Source organism: Teleopsis dalmanni, chromosome 2, assembly GCF_002237135.1.
Source record: "Teleopsis dalmanni isolate 2A chromosome 2, ASM223713v2, whole genome shotgun sequence".
Taxonomy (NCBI): domain Eukaryota; kingdom Metazoa; phylum Arthropoda; class Insecta; order Diptera; family Diopsidae; genus Teleopsis; species Teleopsis dalmanni.
Genome location: NC_051847.1, coordinates 86,396,580 through 86,413,207, shown reverse-complemented (window position 1 = coordinate 86,413,207; position 16,628 = coordinate 86,396,580). Strand labels below are relative to the sequence as shown.

Genomic DNA, 16,628 nt, shown 5'->3' with positions numbered 1-16,628 from the left:
TCATAATCAGAAACTTCATTAAATGAAGTTGCTGTTTGGGGTTATTCAATTGAAAACATAGAGAAATATGGTCTAAAATTAAATGAAACACGTCATTAAATGAAAATTGCGGTCAAGTGCATTTAACTGTTTTTGACTCATTGAAACTTAAACAAATTTATTAAAACTTACTGAAAATAACTTTCTAATGAACTATTAATAAATCGATTACTCTAATTTACAAAGAATATTTATTTTTATATTTTCAGGTTCTTTTATTTGTATCATTTCGCCTTCTATGCGTACCATTATCGCTTCAGTGGACAAAATCGTAGTTTAGCGCTGGTCTCATCTTGGCTATTTATTCAGGTACGTGTTCAACGAATTGCTTAAATAATTCTCCAAAAAAAATCTAAAAAAATCTGTTCAAATATCATTTTGACAAGCAACTTCCGCTTGAAATATTTACGGCAGATTCAATTTTCCTATTCCGAAGAATTCAATTGTTGCACTGCTTCTCTCACATTTCCAGTGCAGTGTTCGTATCGTTTACAGTCCCTGACAGCGCCGGAATCGCTGCCGTTTATGCGATGCTGTTTCCACATTTCTGCTGGCAATTTTATGGCAAATTAATTGACATCAATGTGGAGCTCACGTGTAGCATTTTTATGCAAGTTTTCCATGTCATAACTCACGTGGCAGCCATTGATTTTTCAGGCTCACGTTTTTGTATCTAAACTACATTCACGTATGCAGCTCTGAGGTTATACGTTTTCCACATTAAACAATACCTACGCAGTGCAGCTATACAATTTAAAATGTTACTTTATTTGATTATTTTAAACTTAATGGAACTCACAACGCTGTCGTGCTTTCTCGTGTGCATTTTATATTAAGCTTCTTAAATTCATTACGGACTCAACACCTTAAAAATATAACAAAATAGAAAAATAGTAGGGGTGGTATTAGAAGAACTCTGTAGATGAATATTGTTGAGATGTAGTATTATGTTTGAGGAAAAGTATTAATTCCTTTTCTATTCCTTTGGCTTTGAAGTGATTAGTTGCATCTGGTAATTTTTTTTTTTTTTTTGTTTGACAGATTCATTAATTATTTGTATTAAATCTAACTTAGTCAAACTTAAAAAAAACTTGATAATGTTACAATAACACAAAAAAAATATGACACAGAGAACTATTTTGAGCTATTCATGATAAAGACAAGTTTAGATTTTAACCCCACTAAAATATTTTAGTTGAATTTATATTAGAAAAATTATTCTTTTTTTAAATTGTTTACATATTTATTTTTAATTAGTTTTAATTAGTTGTTAAAAATCTCTCTCTTAAAGGAGGGTCTGTATACGGCATGGATATAGCTAAGGAGTGGACGCACATGACAAAAGTTGCTTTTAAATGTGTGACCAGAATATCATGTTGTGAAAACTAGCCATAGGGCGCCGATGCTCCATTGAATTACTTTCATTCACTTTTCTTTGTTCTGAAAATTGAATTGTGAGAAATACTTATTACTCACTATGCCGAACGACGAAAAATTCAATGAAATGTAGATGTTAGATTTACTGAACATTTACTGTAGATTTACTGAAGATCTAAATTAACCACGGAAAACTACTTAACCAATAAACATAATCATTTAACGTATCATACGAATTACTTACTATTTCGTTAACTTCTACTAGAGCATAGCATTCCACTACACTCTAAATCATATTAACGGCATCGACCATTTCCTTAGCAGTTTAACGCCATGTGGATCGGGCACTAAAAGTTAATATTTGTTATGTCTATAAAAAACAAAGCATGAAACCCATATGTAGATAGATTAGATAGTTAGTCTTCTAGTCGTGATTTGACTTCTTTTGAAGCTGTTATCATATATTTCCTATAAAAAGATTGTAGGCTAATAATGGTATTTATCTCTTAGCCTTTTTATCATTATCTAAATAGTCCACCATTTTGTTGTCTTCATGTTTCGATCTACAAATAGGAGTAACAGAACTCCTCTTAGATAAGATTTGAATTGATTTAGGTTACTATGCGATTTAACAACTGTTGAACTGTTAAGTGTATCCATATGCCGGCACTAGTAGTGCTCCTACGCGTATGTCTTCCAATGCATAGCACTGTAGTTTTGATCTCTACTTGAAATATGAAGCTAGTGTTTTTTATTACAACTTCTATTAGAAAGTTTAGCACTACTATTCTAGCATCTGTATTGATATCTTTCAAATTGGACTTATCCATATACCATACTTCGAAACAGGGCTTAAAATTGACATAACTATTTCTACAGATATACAGTCAATGATATCCACTTCAAATTGTATAGAAAAGTCTAACCTTTTATCTATCACATCAGAGACCTTAAGGCATTGTGCTCCAAAATATGTTAAGAATCTATACATGCTCTGTTGAGTTGCTTTCTATACAATGTAGTATTGGAAATAGTCTGAGGGATGTGCAACTTGCCTCTCTCTAGATTGTGATTTATGAATAAAATTATCTGTATATAATTAATAGTTTAGGATTAATCTAGAAATTATAAAAATGAATGTCATAAATGGTTTTGTAATAGTTCGAGGGCGCCCGGAGCATACTGTTGAGCGCATTTTTGTTGATATCTTACAGAGACGCAATGACCAACATACTTTCGATGACCTCTGATTCGGTACTCAAATTCGGTATTTATATCTATACATTTCAGGTCTACAAATATTTATAAATTTTGTGCAATTCAAAGTACATAAGTTAAGTACTATAAAATGTATCCCTCGGTTAGAGTGGCTATAGGCTATAATGTTTGGCAAATTTTGCGGTACAACAATGTTATTTTTTTGTAATTGTTTTATTAAACATTTCTCTACGATATATAAATAATATAAAATTAATGTTCCAAATACGTATTTAATATGATTTTGTTTATTACAGCATTCAATGTTCTACTTCTTCCACCACTACGAACTGCCCGTCATACTGCAACAGGCGCAAGTGCTTATCGTTACGAGGAACAATCAAAACAACATTGGAGGAAATTTATTGCAAGGCGATCAAGGACAGGAAAGAACTATCATTTTAAATCGTTTGCTTCGGCGGCAATTTGCTCTACTGCAGCAACGCGACCAACCAGAACGTGGAATTTCCTTTGTTCGCAGATTACAGGCGACATTGCGACGTATGTTTATTGTGTTCGGCTGGATGGCACCACAGCGTATCAATTGGGGTATACTTCGTATTGATCCAGCTAATTTGGGCAATGTTGCTACCGTGAGAGTAGTTGTAGCAAATAGCGTGGGAAATATCATAGGAACAGCCAATTTGCAAAATCCTGCTAATATTGGAAATGTTGGCGGTGGCACTGGTGGCAGTGGTGGCAACAACGTCAATGCAGCTAGATCATCTGCACCCGCCACATCCACCAGTACTAATAACTCTTCAACAACAACAGCCACAACAAGAGCAAATACTGAAACAATGTTAACCACAAATTCCGCAACAATTGTAAATGCAGATTTTGTTAGCGTAACAGCAGCAGCAACATCACCACCAACAACTACAACAACAGCATCACCCAAGCAAACTGCAACCAATTTCACCGCTACCACATCATCAGGTAAACTAAAACAAAAAGTTTTGTTATAAATTTTATATTGCACACTCCTCATTTACTTATTTTTTCTATTTTCTCTATCTTGTTCTCAACAAATGTAGAACGAAAATTGGCTCCAGTGGTTGCGGGTCGGTGGAATTTGCACTCGTAATAATGCTTTATTAGTGCTTTTTATGCTACTTTAAGATAAGATGAAATTCCTATAAAATACTTTATTATTTTATGAACATTCTAAGTCGATCTTAACAATTTTCATTTTAAATCAGCGCATAGCTGGAATAGGCGAATAACGAGCTCCGATGAAATGAACCCACCCAACGCAACATTATTGCACTTAAGTTGTTTTAAACAAAATCCACAAGCTCCATTTAATTAATATTTGAAGAGGAGATTTATCTTTTTCTGTAGCACTTTCACTAATTATTGCCTTAAAAGCAAAAGCTCTTGTTTTTGATAAAGTTCTGTAATCCTTTTTCATGTGTATTAAACACTTGAATATTATTGGAGGCGTTGAAATATTATGAATATAATTTAATGTACATATTTATTTTAAATTTATATTTGCAAATGTAACACATTGAATATCAATATGTAAAAGCTGAAAGTTTTGGCACATATAACCAATAGATTTTTTATTTCAAATATAGTAAGATTGTTTGTGCCTGTATTAATTGCAAATGGCCAAATTTGCTTGGCCATTTTACTCAAATTGTAGAAGCTCTGACTTGATACACAGAAGCAAATCAGAAGTATCTAGGTTAATATTTGTTCTAACAGAGCAATGGATTATAGCACGGCATTGAGCTAAGCTCGATCTACCCTCTAGTACATCAGAACACCTGCTGTGTCTATGTCCAGGCTTGTTTAGAATCAGACTTAAGTTATTGGGTGTCCCACTCCTCAACACATTCAGCAATATTTCCAGCGTTAGCGTTGTCTTGATTCTTTTAGTGGTTTTAACATGACCACTATCCTATCAACCATTGAGAAGAATTGTAGAAACCGACAACTTTTAAGTTAAGCATATACTCTTGTCCGGTTTGAGTCTTCTTGCTTCTAGCTAACATATTTTCTTGTTGTTTTTATCCACGGAGATGCACCAAGCAGATGAAACATCAAAGGAATTTCATATTAACCGTATATGGGTTGGAAAATGAGTTGTTGTTTTTGTAACGCGTTGAGATCTGCTTGTAAAATTTCTTTGGAAGGATGGTGAATAGTACTTGGTCGTCGTGGTTGACGAGTGGTTCCGGGAGGTAGACCCGGCCGTTCTTGGAACTTAGGATTTGGTTAGCTATGATAGGTGTGAAAGGGATGGGATTGTTTAGAAATAATAATGAATTGGGTATGGGTGTTGTTAGTTGTAGAATAACAATTTTTCTCAGTCTTACTGGTTTTGGTGCTATTAATTAGAACTTGCAGTTGTTGCTGTTTTTCATGCAACAAGAAAAGTAATTATACAAAACTCTATTATGTATAAGTATATACTACATTCAAATTATTTTAACACAATTTTAGATGTATATCGATATTTTATCCATTGTGTAATGCATGCTCATTGTGTGGTTAAATAAACTATTGAGTGTCTCCGAGATCTAAATCAATTGTAATTATGGAACTAATAATATTTACCTAATATCTCTAAACATTATCATTATTAGAGGGGGTAATGGTACACTATAATATCTATTGTGCTATTCAGTATGACCACTGTTAGACCACAGAATCCTACAATGTAATAAGCGCATATCTTTAATTTTGACTCTTTTTTTGGTGATGAAAACCTTAACTTATCACGAATAAAATCTTCTGCCGTACACTTTACATTTTGAAAATGGAGATATGTAGAGATTTTTTTGTAGAGTTAAAAATCGTTCTTATAGTACAGCATAATCAACTACTGTTTAAGCAATGTTTCCTTCTGTGCTACAAAGATAAGGAGCATTCTCATATCAGAATCATTAGTAGATTCATCCTTCCACAATGCGTTCGTCGATTATTGTCTTCGTATATATCATATACCAAAACCTATTGCTACAGAACTAATATCACTGAGGTTGTATACAAAAAAGGTCTAACAACCCTTTATATAAATGCAGTATCGTCTTTGAGTACATATAACTTAACAATTTTAATGCATTCATTTGACGTTTTCCAAAAGATTTATAAAATACTTTTCTACACATTTATTACCTTTTCTTTTGATGGAAATCGTTTTCCACGGCTATTTTCAGGTGTGAGAAAAGTCAGAAATTAGAGAGCGTTGAATCTAATGAATATTCGATTGAATTCCTTTTGGCACCCTCAGTAACTGAAATGATACAAGTCATTTTTATCTCTTTTAAAATGCTGCAGATTTTGTTGATGCAGTAGCATTTGAGGGTGTATTTTCTGCTTTTTTTAGTAATTCTCCAAAACCGTATTCTAAACTTTTGCGACGATTTCTGGTATTAATGTAAATTTTGACCGTCCTTTACGTTAATTATCTTGGTAGGTTTTACAATCATTTCAATGCAATGCAGCCCACTTACAAACCATTGTTTTAGAAGAAGCAGATTCATATGAGACATTTATAGGTATGAATTCTTATTACCTTTGAATCTATTTACAAAGTATTTAAACACAGAACTATGTTTACTTCAAATCTTTTATAAACAATGAATTACAAAATGTTAGCTATGATCTTATGAAGTATTCCTTCTACTATTGGCAGGTATGTGAAGCTCTGTGAAGTTTTTGAACAATCATATATATCGAAAAACATATTTTTTTAATACTTAATATTGTTTTCTCTTGTTTATCAAAAAAAAATATCTATCTAAACGCATTATTAAATTTGATTGTTTGGACCTCACTTGAAATAATTTATTTATAATATTATTGTCTAAATATTTATTTACATTAAGACCGAAAAGTTTTCGGAAATTCTCATTTAAAATTCGCGCGCTGTATATTTTCCGATATTTTAAGTTTATGTAGTTTGGCAGCACTGTCCTTAATTACTATGCCAAAAATGAGCGCGATCTGTCAGACAGTTCGTTTACGGCAGCTGTTGAAACCAGTTCACCTCAGTAGGGCGTTGCGAAAAAAACAATGGAAAAAAATATTGAACAAAGAGTTTGCATCAAATTTTGTGTTTCGAACGAAATTTCGTGTGCAGAATCGTTGCGAATGCTACAAAAGGCTTATGGGGAATCAGTTTTATCGAAAACTCAAGTTTATGAGTGGTACAAAGCCTTCCAGGACGGTCGTACGACCGTCGAAGACATTTCGCAACGCACTACTGAGGTGAACTGGTTTCAACAGCTGCCGTAAACGAACTGTCTGACAGATCGAGCTCATTTTTGGCATAGTAATTAAGGACAGTGCTGCCAAACTACATAAACTTAAAATATCGAAAAATATACAGCGCGCGAATTTTAAATGAGAATTTCCGAAAACTTTTCAGTCTTAATGTAAGAGCTAATAATAGAGCTCCTACATGGAGACCATAGTAAACTATATTCAGAAAAACTAAAGGTAGAGCTCATCCGCAATTAAGCGATTAAGTGTTCAATTTTCTTGCTTGAATTTAAATCTCCTCCTGGATACGATTATGAGTGATTCATTGATGTATTGTTGACTTTTGCACTTTGTCCAGCAAGAGCAAAGGAAAGATTTGCACAATATATTAATCCGTTTTGCACTACACTGAATAGACTGGCATTCTTTCCTGTCCTTATTTTTTTTTATCAATGTAAAGGGCTACATAAAGGTATCTTTATATATTGTTGCTATGAAATTTTATTTTTCTTTTCAAAGTTAATATTGAATTTCAAAAATTCGTATAAAAAATGTAAATTCCAATCTTTTAGCTCCTTACTTGTCCTTTGCTTTTCTTTCCTTGTTTAAAACGAATTGCTTGTTTTCTGCAAGTTAATCTGGTAATGATGATTAAATGCTTTTAAAGCTCAAGTATTGTAAGTCAATTTTAATTTAAAAAGGATACACAAACTCATTTACAACGAATTGAAACGTATCAGTCACACCCATGTGAACGTTATATTGCTGGGTACTTGTCTCTCTATATTACATCCAATATTCGGCTCTTCTCGAACTAGCAACCCCTTTAATTTAATGTGTTAAATCAATTGGAAAAGTAAATTTTAAGTTTCAAGTCATTGAACAATTTGTTGAGTCTATGAATGGTTAAATACGGAGCGATGGTTGGTGAAGCTGTTCAGGAGAAAAGGTGAAATCTTTTGTAATTTTCATTTATGTAAATTACAACGTAAATATTTTCTAAATATAATTTCTTTTCGTATCATTACTGATTTGATTTGGACATTGTTATGAAATTTTTTATAACAACAACAAAATGGAATAATTACATGGAATTACTTTTTTGAAAGTTGATATCTAGAATAATTAAAATGATATCAAAATTCGTAAATTACAACAGATTTGAATTTTAATTATAACAGTATGAATCATAAACAACTTTAAGCACAAATAGATGTACATATACATATTATATAATGTATAACTGGTTGATATACAGAGTATCTGTGGTTTTCTGACACATTTTTGAACAAATTTTATTTGAAAATTATTTTCACAAGTTTATATTGGTCAATATTATTTACGACCTCTTGTCATTTTTTGGGTAAGTCTATAATTTCATCGATGTAGAACTTCTGTAGTTTATCGGCTAAAAACTTGGTAAAATGTTATTCATCGAGTCTTTAGTCGACCAGTTTTTATTATTAAGAGCGTTTTAGATAAATTGAAACCAATATATACCTTCTACACAAAATATATTTTGCTGTGTGTTAACAACTCCTTAAGTAATATACCTTTTTAAAAAAGTTTTTTTTGTTATGTTGGTAAACCCTTTCTTGACATATGGTACAAATTTGAGCGCCATCTGTCAATTAGTTTGTTTACAGCAGCTGTTAATGTGAGACTACCTCAAGTGCATTTAGCGATTTTTACTATGGAAAATTCTTGTTGTACGCGATTTTTTGACCAAACACGGCATCACTGTCATCGCCCAGGCATCATATTCGCCAGATCTGGTTCCGTGCGACTTTTTCCTGTTCCCGAAACTCAAATTTCGGGTAACAAAACGCTTACCCTTCGTGGTAAGCGTTTTGAATCGATTGAATCGGTAAAAGAGAATTCGCCGAAGGAACTAAAAGTCTTATCTTCACGGGCCTACGAAAAGTGTATGGAAGATTGGGTTAAGCGTTTGCATATGTGTATCGCTTTAGAAGGATCATATTTTGAAGGAGATAAAATTAATTTGGAATAAGATTTAAATTTATGTGTCTTATTTACAAAATCCGAGTGCTTTTTGAGCAGAAGGTATGCCATTATTATTTACGACCTTTTGTCATTTTTTGGGTAGCATCATAATTCAATCGATGTAAAAATTTTGTAGTTTATCGGCGAAAAACTTAGGCCAAGTACTTTTCATCGACAATTTGATTGCAAGTTTTTTACCATTAAGAGAGTTTTAGAAAAACCAAATCCAATATAACATATGATACCAATATTATTATTTACATCTTGTGATTTTTTGAGTAGTTTTATAATTCCATGGGTGTTAAACTTCTGTGCTTTATCGGCAAAGGGTTAGGTTCAGTAGCTCTTCAGTTGTCCAATTTTCTACCATTAATGGAGTTTTTGGAGACCGAAAAAAATAGTAGTGAGATGTACAAGTTCTCAGTTAAATGGTCGTTGCATCCAAATTTCCCAACCAAATTTCGTAAAATTGTTCCGAAATTTGTTTCGAGTCATCAACGATGTGTGCGACCGAGCATTGTCATTGTGATATATAACTCCTTTTTCGTTGGCAAATTCTGATCAATTTTTCTTGATTGTGTCGTTCAAGCAGTAAAATTGTGTATTCGTAATGGAGAATTTCCTTTTAATTCCACCAAACACGAAATATATATACAAATATATGATATATACACACATATTTATCGCGTGTATGACATAGTTTGATACTAGGAACTTGCAATTTGATGCCAATTATACAAATTAATATTTTGATAAGATAAAAATGGTAAAGCCACTCGAAACAGCTGTATCGTCACCACAAGAATAATATTTTTAGATTAAGACATTTTCTCAGTATTAACAACTTTTTAGTTCAAAGATACATTTCTTATCATTGGACATATAATTTAAAATTACAAATTGAACTAGGATATATGCACATATGTTCCTTACACCTTTTCCTTGTTAAAGCGACCGTAGAATCCGATAATATGCAAAACTCTTTCAGCAACCCTCTATTTCTCCAGTTTTTTTTTTGTTTGACAAAATTGCTGGAGATAGTTTCAAAGTAATAAGCAATATTTTTTCAAGAAAAATGTTTATTATTAAAAATCAGCAAATTTAACATCAAATATATAATGCTAAAGGGTTTCATATTAAGTCACTTATGGTTTTATTGTAATGATTATTGATACTATCACAGCATTTTAATTACAGAATGCCTTAAAAGCATTTTGTGGAGGCTTAAAGAGGCTTAAAGCAAAAGAAAAATTAATATACATCATAGTTAAGTAAATTTATATAGCCGTAGTTTATTCGTTAGTGCAATTATTGTTTGGGAATCTCGAAATTCGAATAATGCAAATTTAGTCTACTTCCGTTTTATATCTTTAAACGAGTTTAGTGTCGAATTCTTATTATTAACAAAAATATTCTTTATTGGAACTAACGTTAAAATTGTCAACTTTATTCTGAATATTTCAATTTCTAAATTATGATTTTATATGCTAAAAGTATGCTACATAATCAAATTAAATTAAAATAAATTAATTATTTTGCTTAAGTATAATATAACAATTTTGAGTTTTTCCACATAGTGAAATATAATATCAAAGTATATCGTTATTTGAATTTTCAAAATTCAAATTTGATACTTAATTCCTGTCGCTTAAAACATGGTTTATTTATGTCATATTAATTCAATAGATATTTCTAAACACCACTGATCAGGTATTTTTGGTACATCCGAAACAGAGTTATGGTTAGGCAACAAATTTCACTAGATCAACAATTAATTTTTAAATATGAAATTTGTTTACTAAAAAGTAATTTAATAGCACATAAATATTTTTATTATATATTAAATATTAAATAAAATTTCTGTTTTTTTATACTTTATAATTTTTGTTATAATATGAAAATTTTTGTGTAAAAAAATTAAACATTTATTTTTGATAAAAATTATACAAATAATCTTTGTTATTTCCTGCTATTTATTATTCAAATTTTTTTTATTTATTTTTTTTCATGTTCTTACTTTTCCATTTGCATTTGTCAAGATGTCGAAACAAATCACGGGGATGAACGTCAAAACACAGCATCCGCAAATAATTCAGCAAAAATATCGGAAAATGTACAAAACAATCAAATGGGAAATGTTATACCAGAGGAGCAGAAGGAGCAACAACTACAACAACAAAAGTCGCTGTCGCAACAACAAGTTCAAATTCATGGCACGCTATACTTAACAAACGAAGATAAATCAGGTGGTGCTAATAGTAAAGGAGAGGAAGGTGATGCAAACTCAACTACAACAGCAGTCAAGCCAGCATCAGCTGAAACTGTCAAAACTCCTAATAAAAATGATGAATACAACCAAAATATTTGGCAATTAGAAACTAAATCGTATACAAAAGACCAGCCACGGCAAGAGCAAAAGCAAGAGCAGAAGCAACAACAACAGCAAACTGGCGAACACTGTCAAATGCAGGTGGCATCAGGTGTGAAAAAGGAGTGCTTAGAAGGCTTTCCGAAGTCTGATGCTGATACGCTTAAAGCAGCATGTCAAATACTTAAAAATGACCACGAGAAAATCGAGAGAACTCAGGCAACACAAAAACTTAACCAACCCACATTAATAAGCTTAGCAGATACACCAGCGGCAACAAGGCAGCAATTAGCAAATATCCAAACATCAACAACAATTGCAGCTGAAACGGAGGCATCTAGAAAACTATCAGCAGGAACAGGGCAAAATGAAAACTTTGTCATGATTGATGATGGCAATACAAATGATTACAAAGCTAAAGACAGTACCAACTCAGCAACAACACCATCAATAGCCGTCACACCAACAACATCAGCAACAACAACCACAACTACAGAAGCAGCAACAGAAACAGCAGCAGCAGGAGCAGCAACATCAAATTCAACCACGAATAGCAGTCAAAATAATGACAACAACAAATTACTAACTAATTTCCACAGTTCAACATAAAATGTTCACCAATGAAAAATAAAAAATATTAAATAAAACAATAACACAGTCTTATTGTATTCCAATGATATCTTAAAAAATTTTATACTTATACGTGTGTGAATACTAAAATATTATATACAAAAATACATATACCCTATACCCAATTATTGAGAAGGGGTAAATTTGTAAAAATTTAATTTAAAAAACAAAAAAACACGTTAAATGCAAGTTGAATAAAAGCAAATTTAAAAAATATTTAAAATATTAGTTATCTAATAAATTAATTTGATTAATTTATTTAATTAATTCAAAAGAGAAAAGCTGAACTGTGAAAGAGAGAAGTCAAAAATGATAAAGAAGAAGAAAATTTAGATAGTTAAGGAGATGTAATTATCCTTAAAATTTTTTAAACTGTACTTATATGTCAGTTGAGTTGATATTTTATTGTTTTTTGTTTTTAAGTTTTATCTCTATTAAATGATTACAAAAAAAAAAGTCTAACACAATATTTGTTTTTTGTTTTATTAATCTATACATACATTTATAGTTTTTATATAGTTGAAAATATATGTAATAATTTAATTAAATATACAAATATTTAATTTTTTATTTAAATGTATATTCAGATTATTTTTATAAAGTAGAGACTGACCATTTTCAAATTTATTTGGCAACATTTCTAAAAATGTAGGTATAATTTAGAAAGATGGTATGTATGATATTCATACCCAACAATCCTACAGTGGGCTTCACTACCTCTACAATTTTCCCGAAAAATCAAGCAACCATTTGTTTCGATGAGCTTCCAGCGCGAACAACTTTTGTTGGATTTGGTTTTTTCTTGAAACACCCATACATTTGAATGCTGTTTACGTTCCGGTTCATACTCATATATCCATGATTCGGCACCTGTTCCAATCTTATACAATCGTACTTATCTTCTAAATCACCGCCATTGTACGAGGGCGTTTTGATAAGTCAGTGACTTTTTGAATTTCCCGCGCAGTTACTCCAAATGCAACAGTGCTGCCGTCAGTTGTAATCTACCAGTGGGCAACTTTCTAATTTTGAGCAAGCTACGTCGTTTAGTTGATGTTTGATAGCCGTTCAAAGCAGACAACCTCGTGAATTTTTACGAAAATGGAAAAAAGTGAATTTCGTGTGCTGATTAAGCATTACTGGCCAAAATTCACGAATTGGGATACGAACTGCTAGCCCATCCAGCATATTTTCCAGATTTAGCCCCCTGCGACTATTTTCTGTTTCCAAACCTAAAGAAATCGCTGGGCGGTAAGAGATTTGAGTCGAATGAAGAAGGCATTACCGAAACAAACGCGCATTTTGAGAGCTTTGAAAAAACCTATTATTTGGAGGGAATAATAAAATTAGAAAAACGCTCGACTAAATGTATCGAGCTGAAATGTGATTATGTAGAAAAATGAAATGTTTATTTGCGATATTCTATATATGCTGGTGGAACTAATGATTAGGGTTCAACCGCAACCGCTAATTCAATTTGAACACTCAATTCATAAATTTGCTTTATATATACTGCTTAATATATATAATACTGTATGTCGCTGATATTGATATTGTTGGTCTGAAAACTCAATCCGTTACTGCGATTTTTTCAAACTTAAAACAAGCATGTAAAGCAAATGGGTCTTGTGAAAAATGAGGATTAAAGCAAAATACTTGACGTCAACAAATAAATTTCTTTGGAATCCCACCTTACTGTTGACTACTATAAGTTTGAATCTACAAAATTTTTATTTATGTAAGAACTACCAAAAAAAAAAACTTAAAAATTACATCAGTCTACAGATTCAACAAAGTAAGACTTTTGCCAATAGGTGCTACTTCGGCTTAAGAAGGCATTTGAAAAACAAATCCCTCTCTCTATAAACTAAAATCATGCCGTACAAGTCTTATAAAGTCCTGCCTGTGCTACTGATTCATGCAAAAACTTGACCAATAACTAATAGTAATGAGAAGATTTTAGAAGCATTCGAGAAAAATTTATTCCGAAGATCTATAGTTCCATATACATTGGTATCTAATATCAAAATAGGTGGAAGAATAAGTTGTATAAGCTATAATGCGACAAAAACATAGTTAAGAGTTTTAAAATTCAGTGACTTTGCTGAGCTTAGTTATATCATATAAATAGCTGAAAATACTCCAGACAAATATTTCTGGCCTGACATCTGCCAGTGGAAAAGTTGGTAAATATTGTTCGCATCTTCGGTTGAAAGACCGTGTAACAAATGATATGAAGCCTTTCTGTAATATAAACTCAAGACAGCTAACGGTGGATTAATTATAGTATATGCTCCATAGTATATCTATTGATATTATATATGTATAAGACTGTAATATTTAACAGATTTTGCAACATGAGTGGTAGCTTCAAAAAAATGTGTTAATCACTAGGGCTGCATATTAGTTTATGTTTCACTTCGAGTTTAGATTATAAACTTTATTTTTTATAAATAAAACACTTCGAGTTTAAATTCTGATGTTGGTTTATATCTCTTAAGTAAGTCAATTTTGGAAAGCAAAACTTAATTAGAAGTATATATAATAGAAGCACCTATAGGCCTAAAATGAATTTTTAGCGTTAGCTCTGAGAAATTCATTCGTTGTCAATGACTGAGTAGATTTGGTTTACAAAAGAAAGTAGTCTGAAGCAGTACATAGTAAAGTAACGAATACATTTATAAAGAATTTGTCGAAATTTCTCATACAATTAAAAAAAAAAGGACCTCAGACTACAGAACGAGGTCACAATATAGATAAACATGACATGATTATGATAGGTATCATCTTTACAATATGGAATACATATAAGGTATATTGCATATAGGAAATAAGATTAAACTGTATTCTATATAAAGGCGAAATCTAGAAAAAGAAATTATAAAATCAAATTCTTAGCATGATATATTTTTATATATATGATCTACTTAAAATAAAAAAAAATCAACAATGAACTTTTTAAAAAGTAGATTCAAAAAAAATTTGGATGGGGTGGTGATTGAATGAGAGAAATCAGGAATATATCTAAAATCTACACCTTTAATACCATTCTCTAATAATTACATATGTAAGACCAAATTTTTATCTGCATTAACTATGGTAATGCTTTCCAAATGTTTATTTATATTTGTATTAATTTTTTCACCACAAAAAGAGTTTTATTGATATATCAAATGAAAAATTAATATATTTTTCCAATTAATATATTTTATTATATTTTCTTTAAGAATTGCGATGTGATAAAATGTTTCTTTTTACTCGAAGAGGTAAATTCTAAAAAGAAAAACTGCAAAACCTTTGAGTCGGTTTTCTGCAAACCGTTAACAAGGGAAGGATGGGGAACATCTTCTTTTGCGGTTGCAGTATTGTCAGGATTCATTGGATATTCGTAGTATGTGTTTGCGGTGTGAAAAGTGGTTTCATCTTCAGTTTCAAAGCACACAGAAATAACTTTAATTTACCGCAAATTTAGAAGGAAATTGCTCATCTTGTGACACAAAATTCATTTCTTTCACATTTCTTTCTAATTTTGCACATTTGTCAAGGTTTTTTAATTTACATTGAATTACAAAATCAAAAAAAAATAAAAAAAAATTAAAATAAAAAAAAATTTAAAATTTAATGTATACACATATATTCTAAAGTCTTTTTAGCAGGTTGTAGCTTTTCCTAACTACAATTCCTATTTGTAGAATTAACTGAATCTATGATAATGTAGGACATTTTGTCCTAAAAAAATCTTTTCAAAAATGTATATATTTTAATCTAATAGTAAATTATTGATAAAGAGTTGAATGATGTACTGAGGTTGAGACCGAGTGAAAAGTTGTCAAAAAGCATCACTCTCGAATTTAGCAATAACATCACCATATAATGTGAGAAATTAATTAGTAGGCATAAAGTGAAAATAGTGAAATTGAATGGTAAGCTCTAAAACCTTTCTGCATATGCTAAAATATACATAATTTTATAAGATATTATATACATATATATGTTATAATATATGTGCATACATATATCTTCTATAAGTGAGTTTAAATTGTACTCGTACATTAGAGATATTAGGTTGTGATATGACATTATCTCTTCTCATAGTAAATGCTTTTCGTACAACTTCAACAGTATGGAGGAGAAACTTATCAAACTGCAAAGCTTATTTTTAATGAAGGCCTTACATAAAAAGACATTAGACATATTCTTGAAAAAAATAGTCTATCAATCTTATTAAGATGCCATGTAAAGATACCGTTAAGGAAATCATGCCCGAAGATTGAATCTCCTGTTAAATCACTTCTGTCGCAGTTGTGAGGAGCACGATGAAAGTACCTCACATTTGCTTTGTTACAGCTCAGAGCAAACGCCACGCAGAATGACTATACTGTGGATTTACTTTTTAGAATCTGGCCCTCTCTGGAGCTGGTATCTCTCTTTAACGACGATTAACCAAAAGTTCAAAGTGATTTTAAAATCTCTGAGTTTCTTATACGGTCACACAGTGGTCAAAAAACCCTAAGTGGATCCTTAGGATCATCAATATAACCTGAATTAACCTAATAAATGGTAACATATGTCTTAGGCAAGTTGAGACCTCCCTTAAAGGTGTGTTTTAGGTTTTACTATACGTTCAAAGTTGTTTATAAAGCTCTAAGTTTCTAATACGGTAACACAATGGGCCAATACAAAGTAGATCCTAAGGATCACTTGGGCGACCTAACCAAATCTTACCTAACCTAAT

The 16,628-nt window shown here is 31.3% G+C and overlaps 1 protein-coding gene across 1 annotated transcript; it reads left to right on the top strand.

The window, feature by feature from the left end:
* Nucleotides 1-249: 249 nt before the first annotated feature.
* LOC119682127 (ras-interacting protein RIP3-like) lies at nt 250-12,089 on the top strand. Its single transcript, XM_038095494.1, has 3 exons — nt 250-348; nt 2,931-3,612; nt 10,935-12,089. The coding sequence occupies exons 2-3, from the start codon at nt 2,937-2,939 to the stop codon at nt 11,870-11,872; spliced, it is 1,614 nt and encodes a 537-aa protein (XP_037951422.1). The 5' UTR covers nt 250-348; nt 2,931-2,936; the 3' UTR covers nt 11,873-12,089.
* The last annotated feature ends 4,539 nt before the right edge of the window (nt 12,090-16,628 follow it).

Excerpts from the sequence above, each read along its gene's own strand:
- LOC119682127 (XM_038095494.1), top strand. The coding sequence starts at position 2,937 with ATGTTCTACTTCTTCCACCACTACGAACTGCCCGTCATACTGCAACAG. Across the intron at positions 3,613-10,934 it reads CACCGCTACCACATCATCAG|ATGTCGAAACAAATCACGGG; the intron begins GTAAACTAAAAC and ends GCATTTGTCAAG.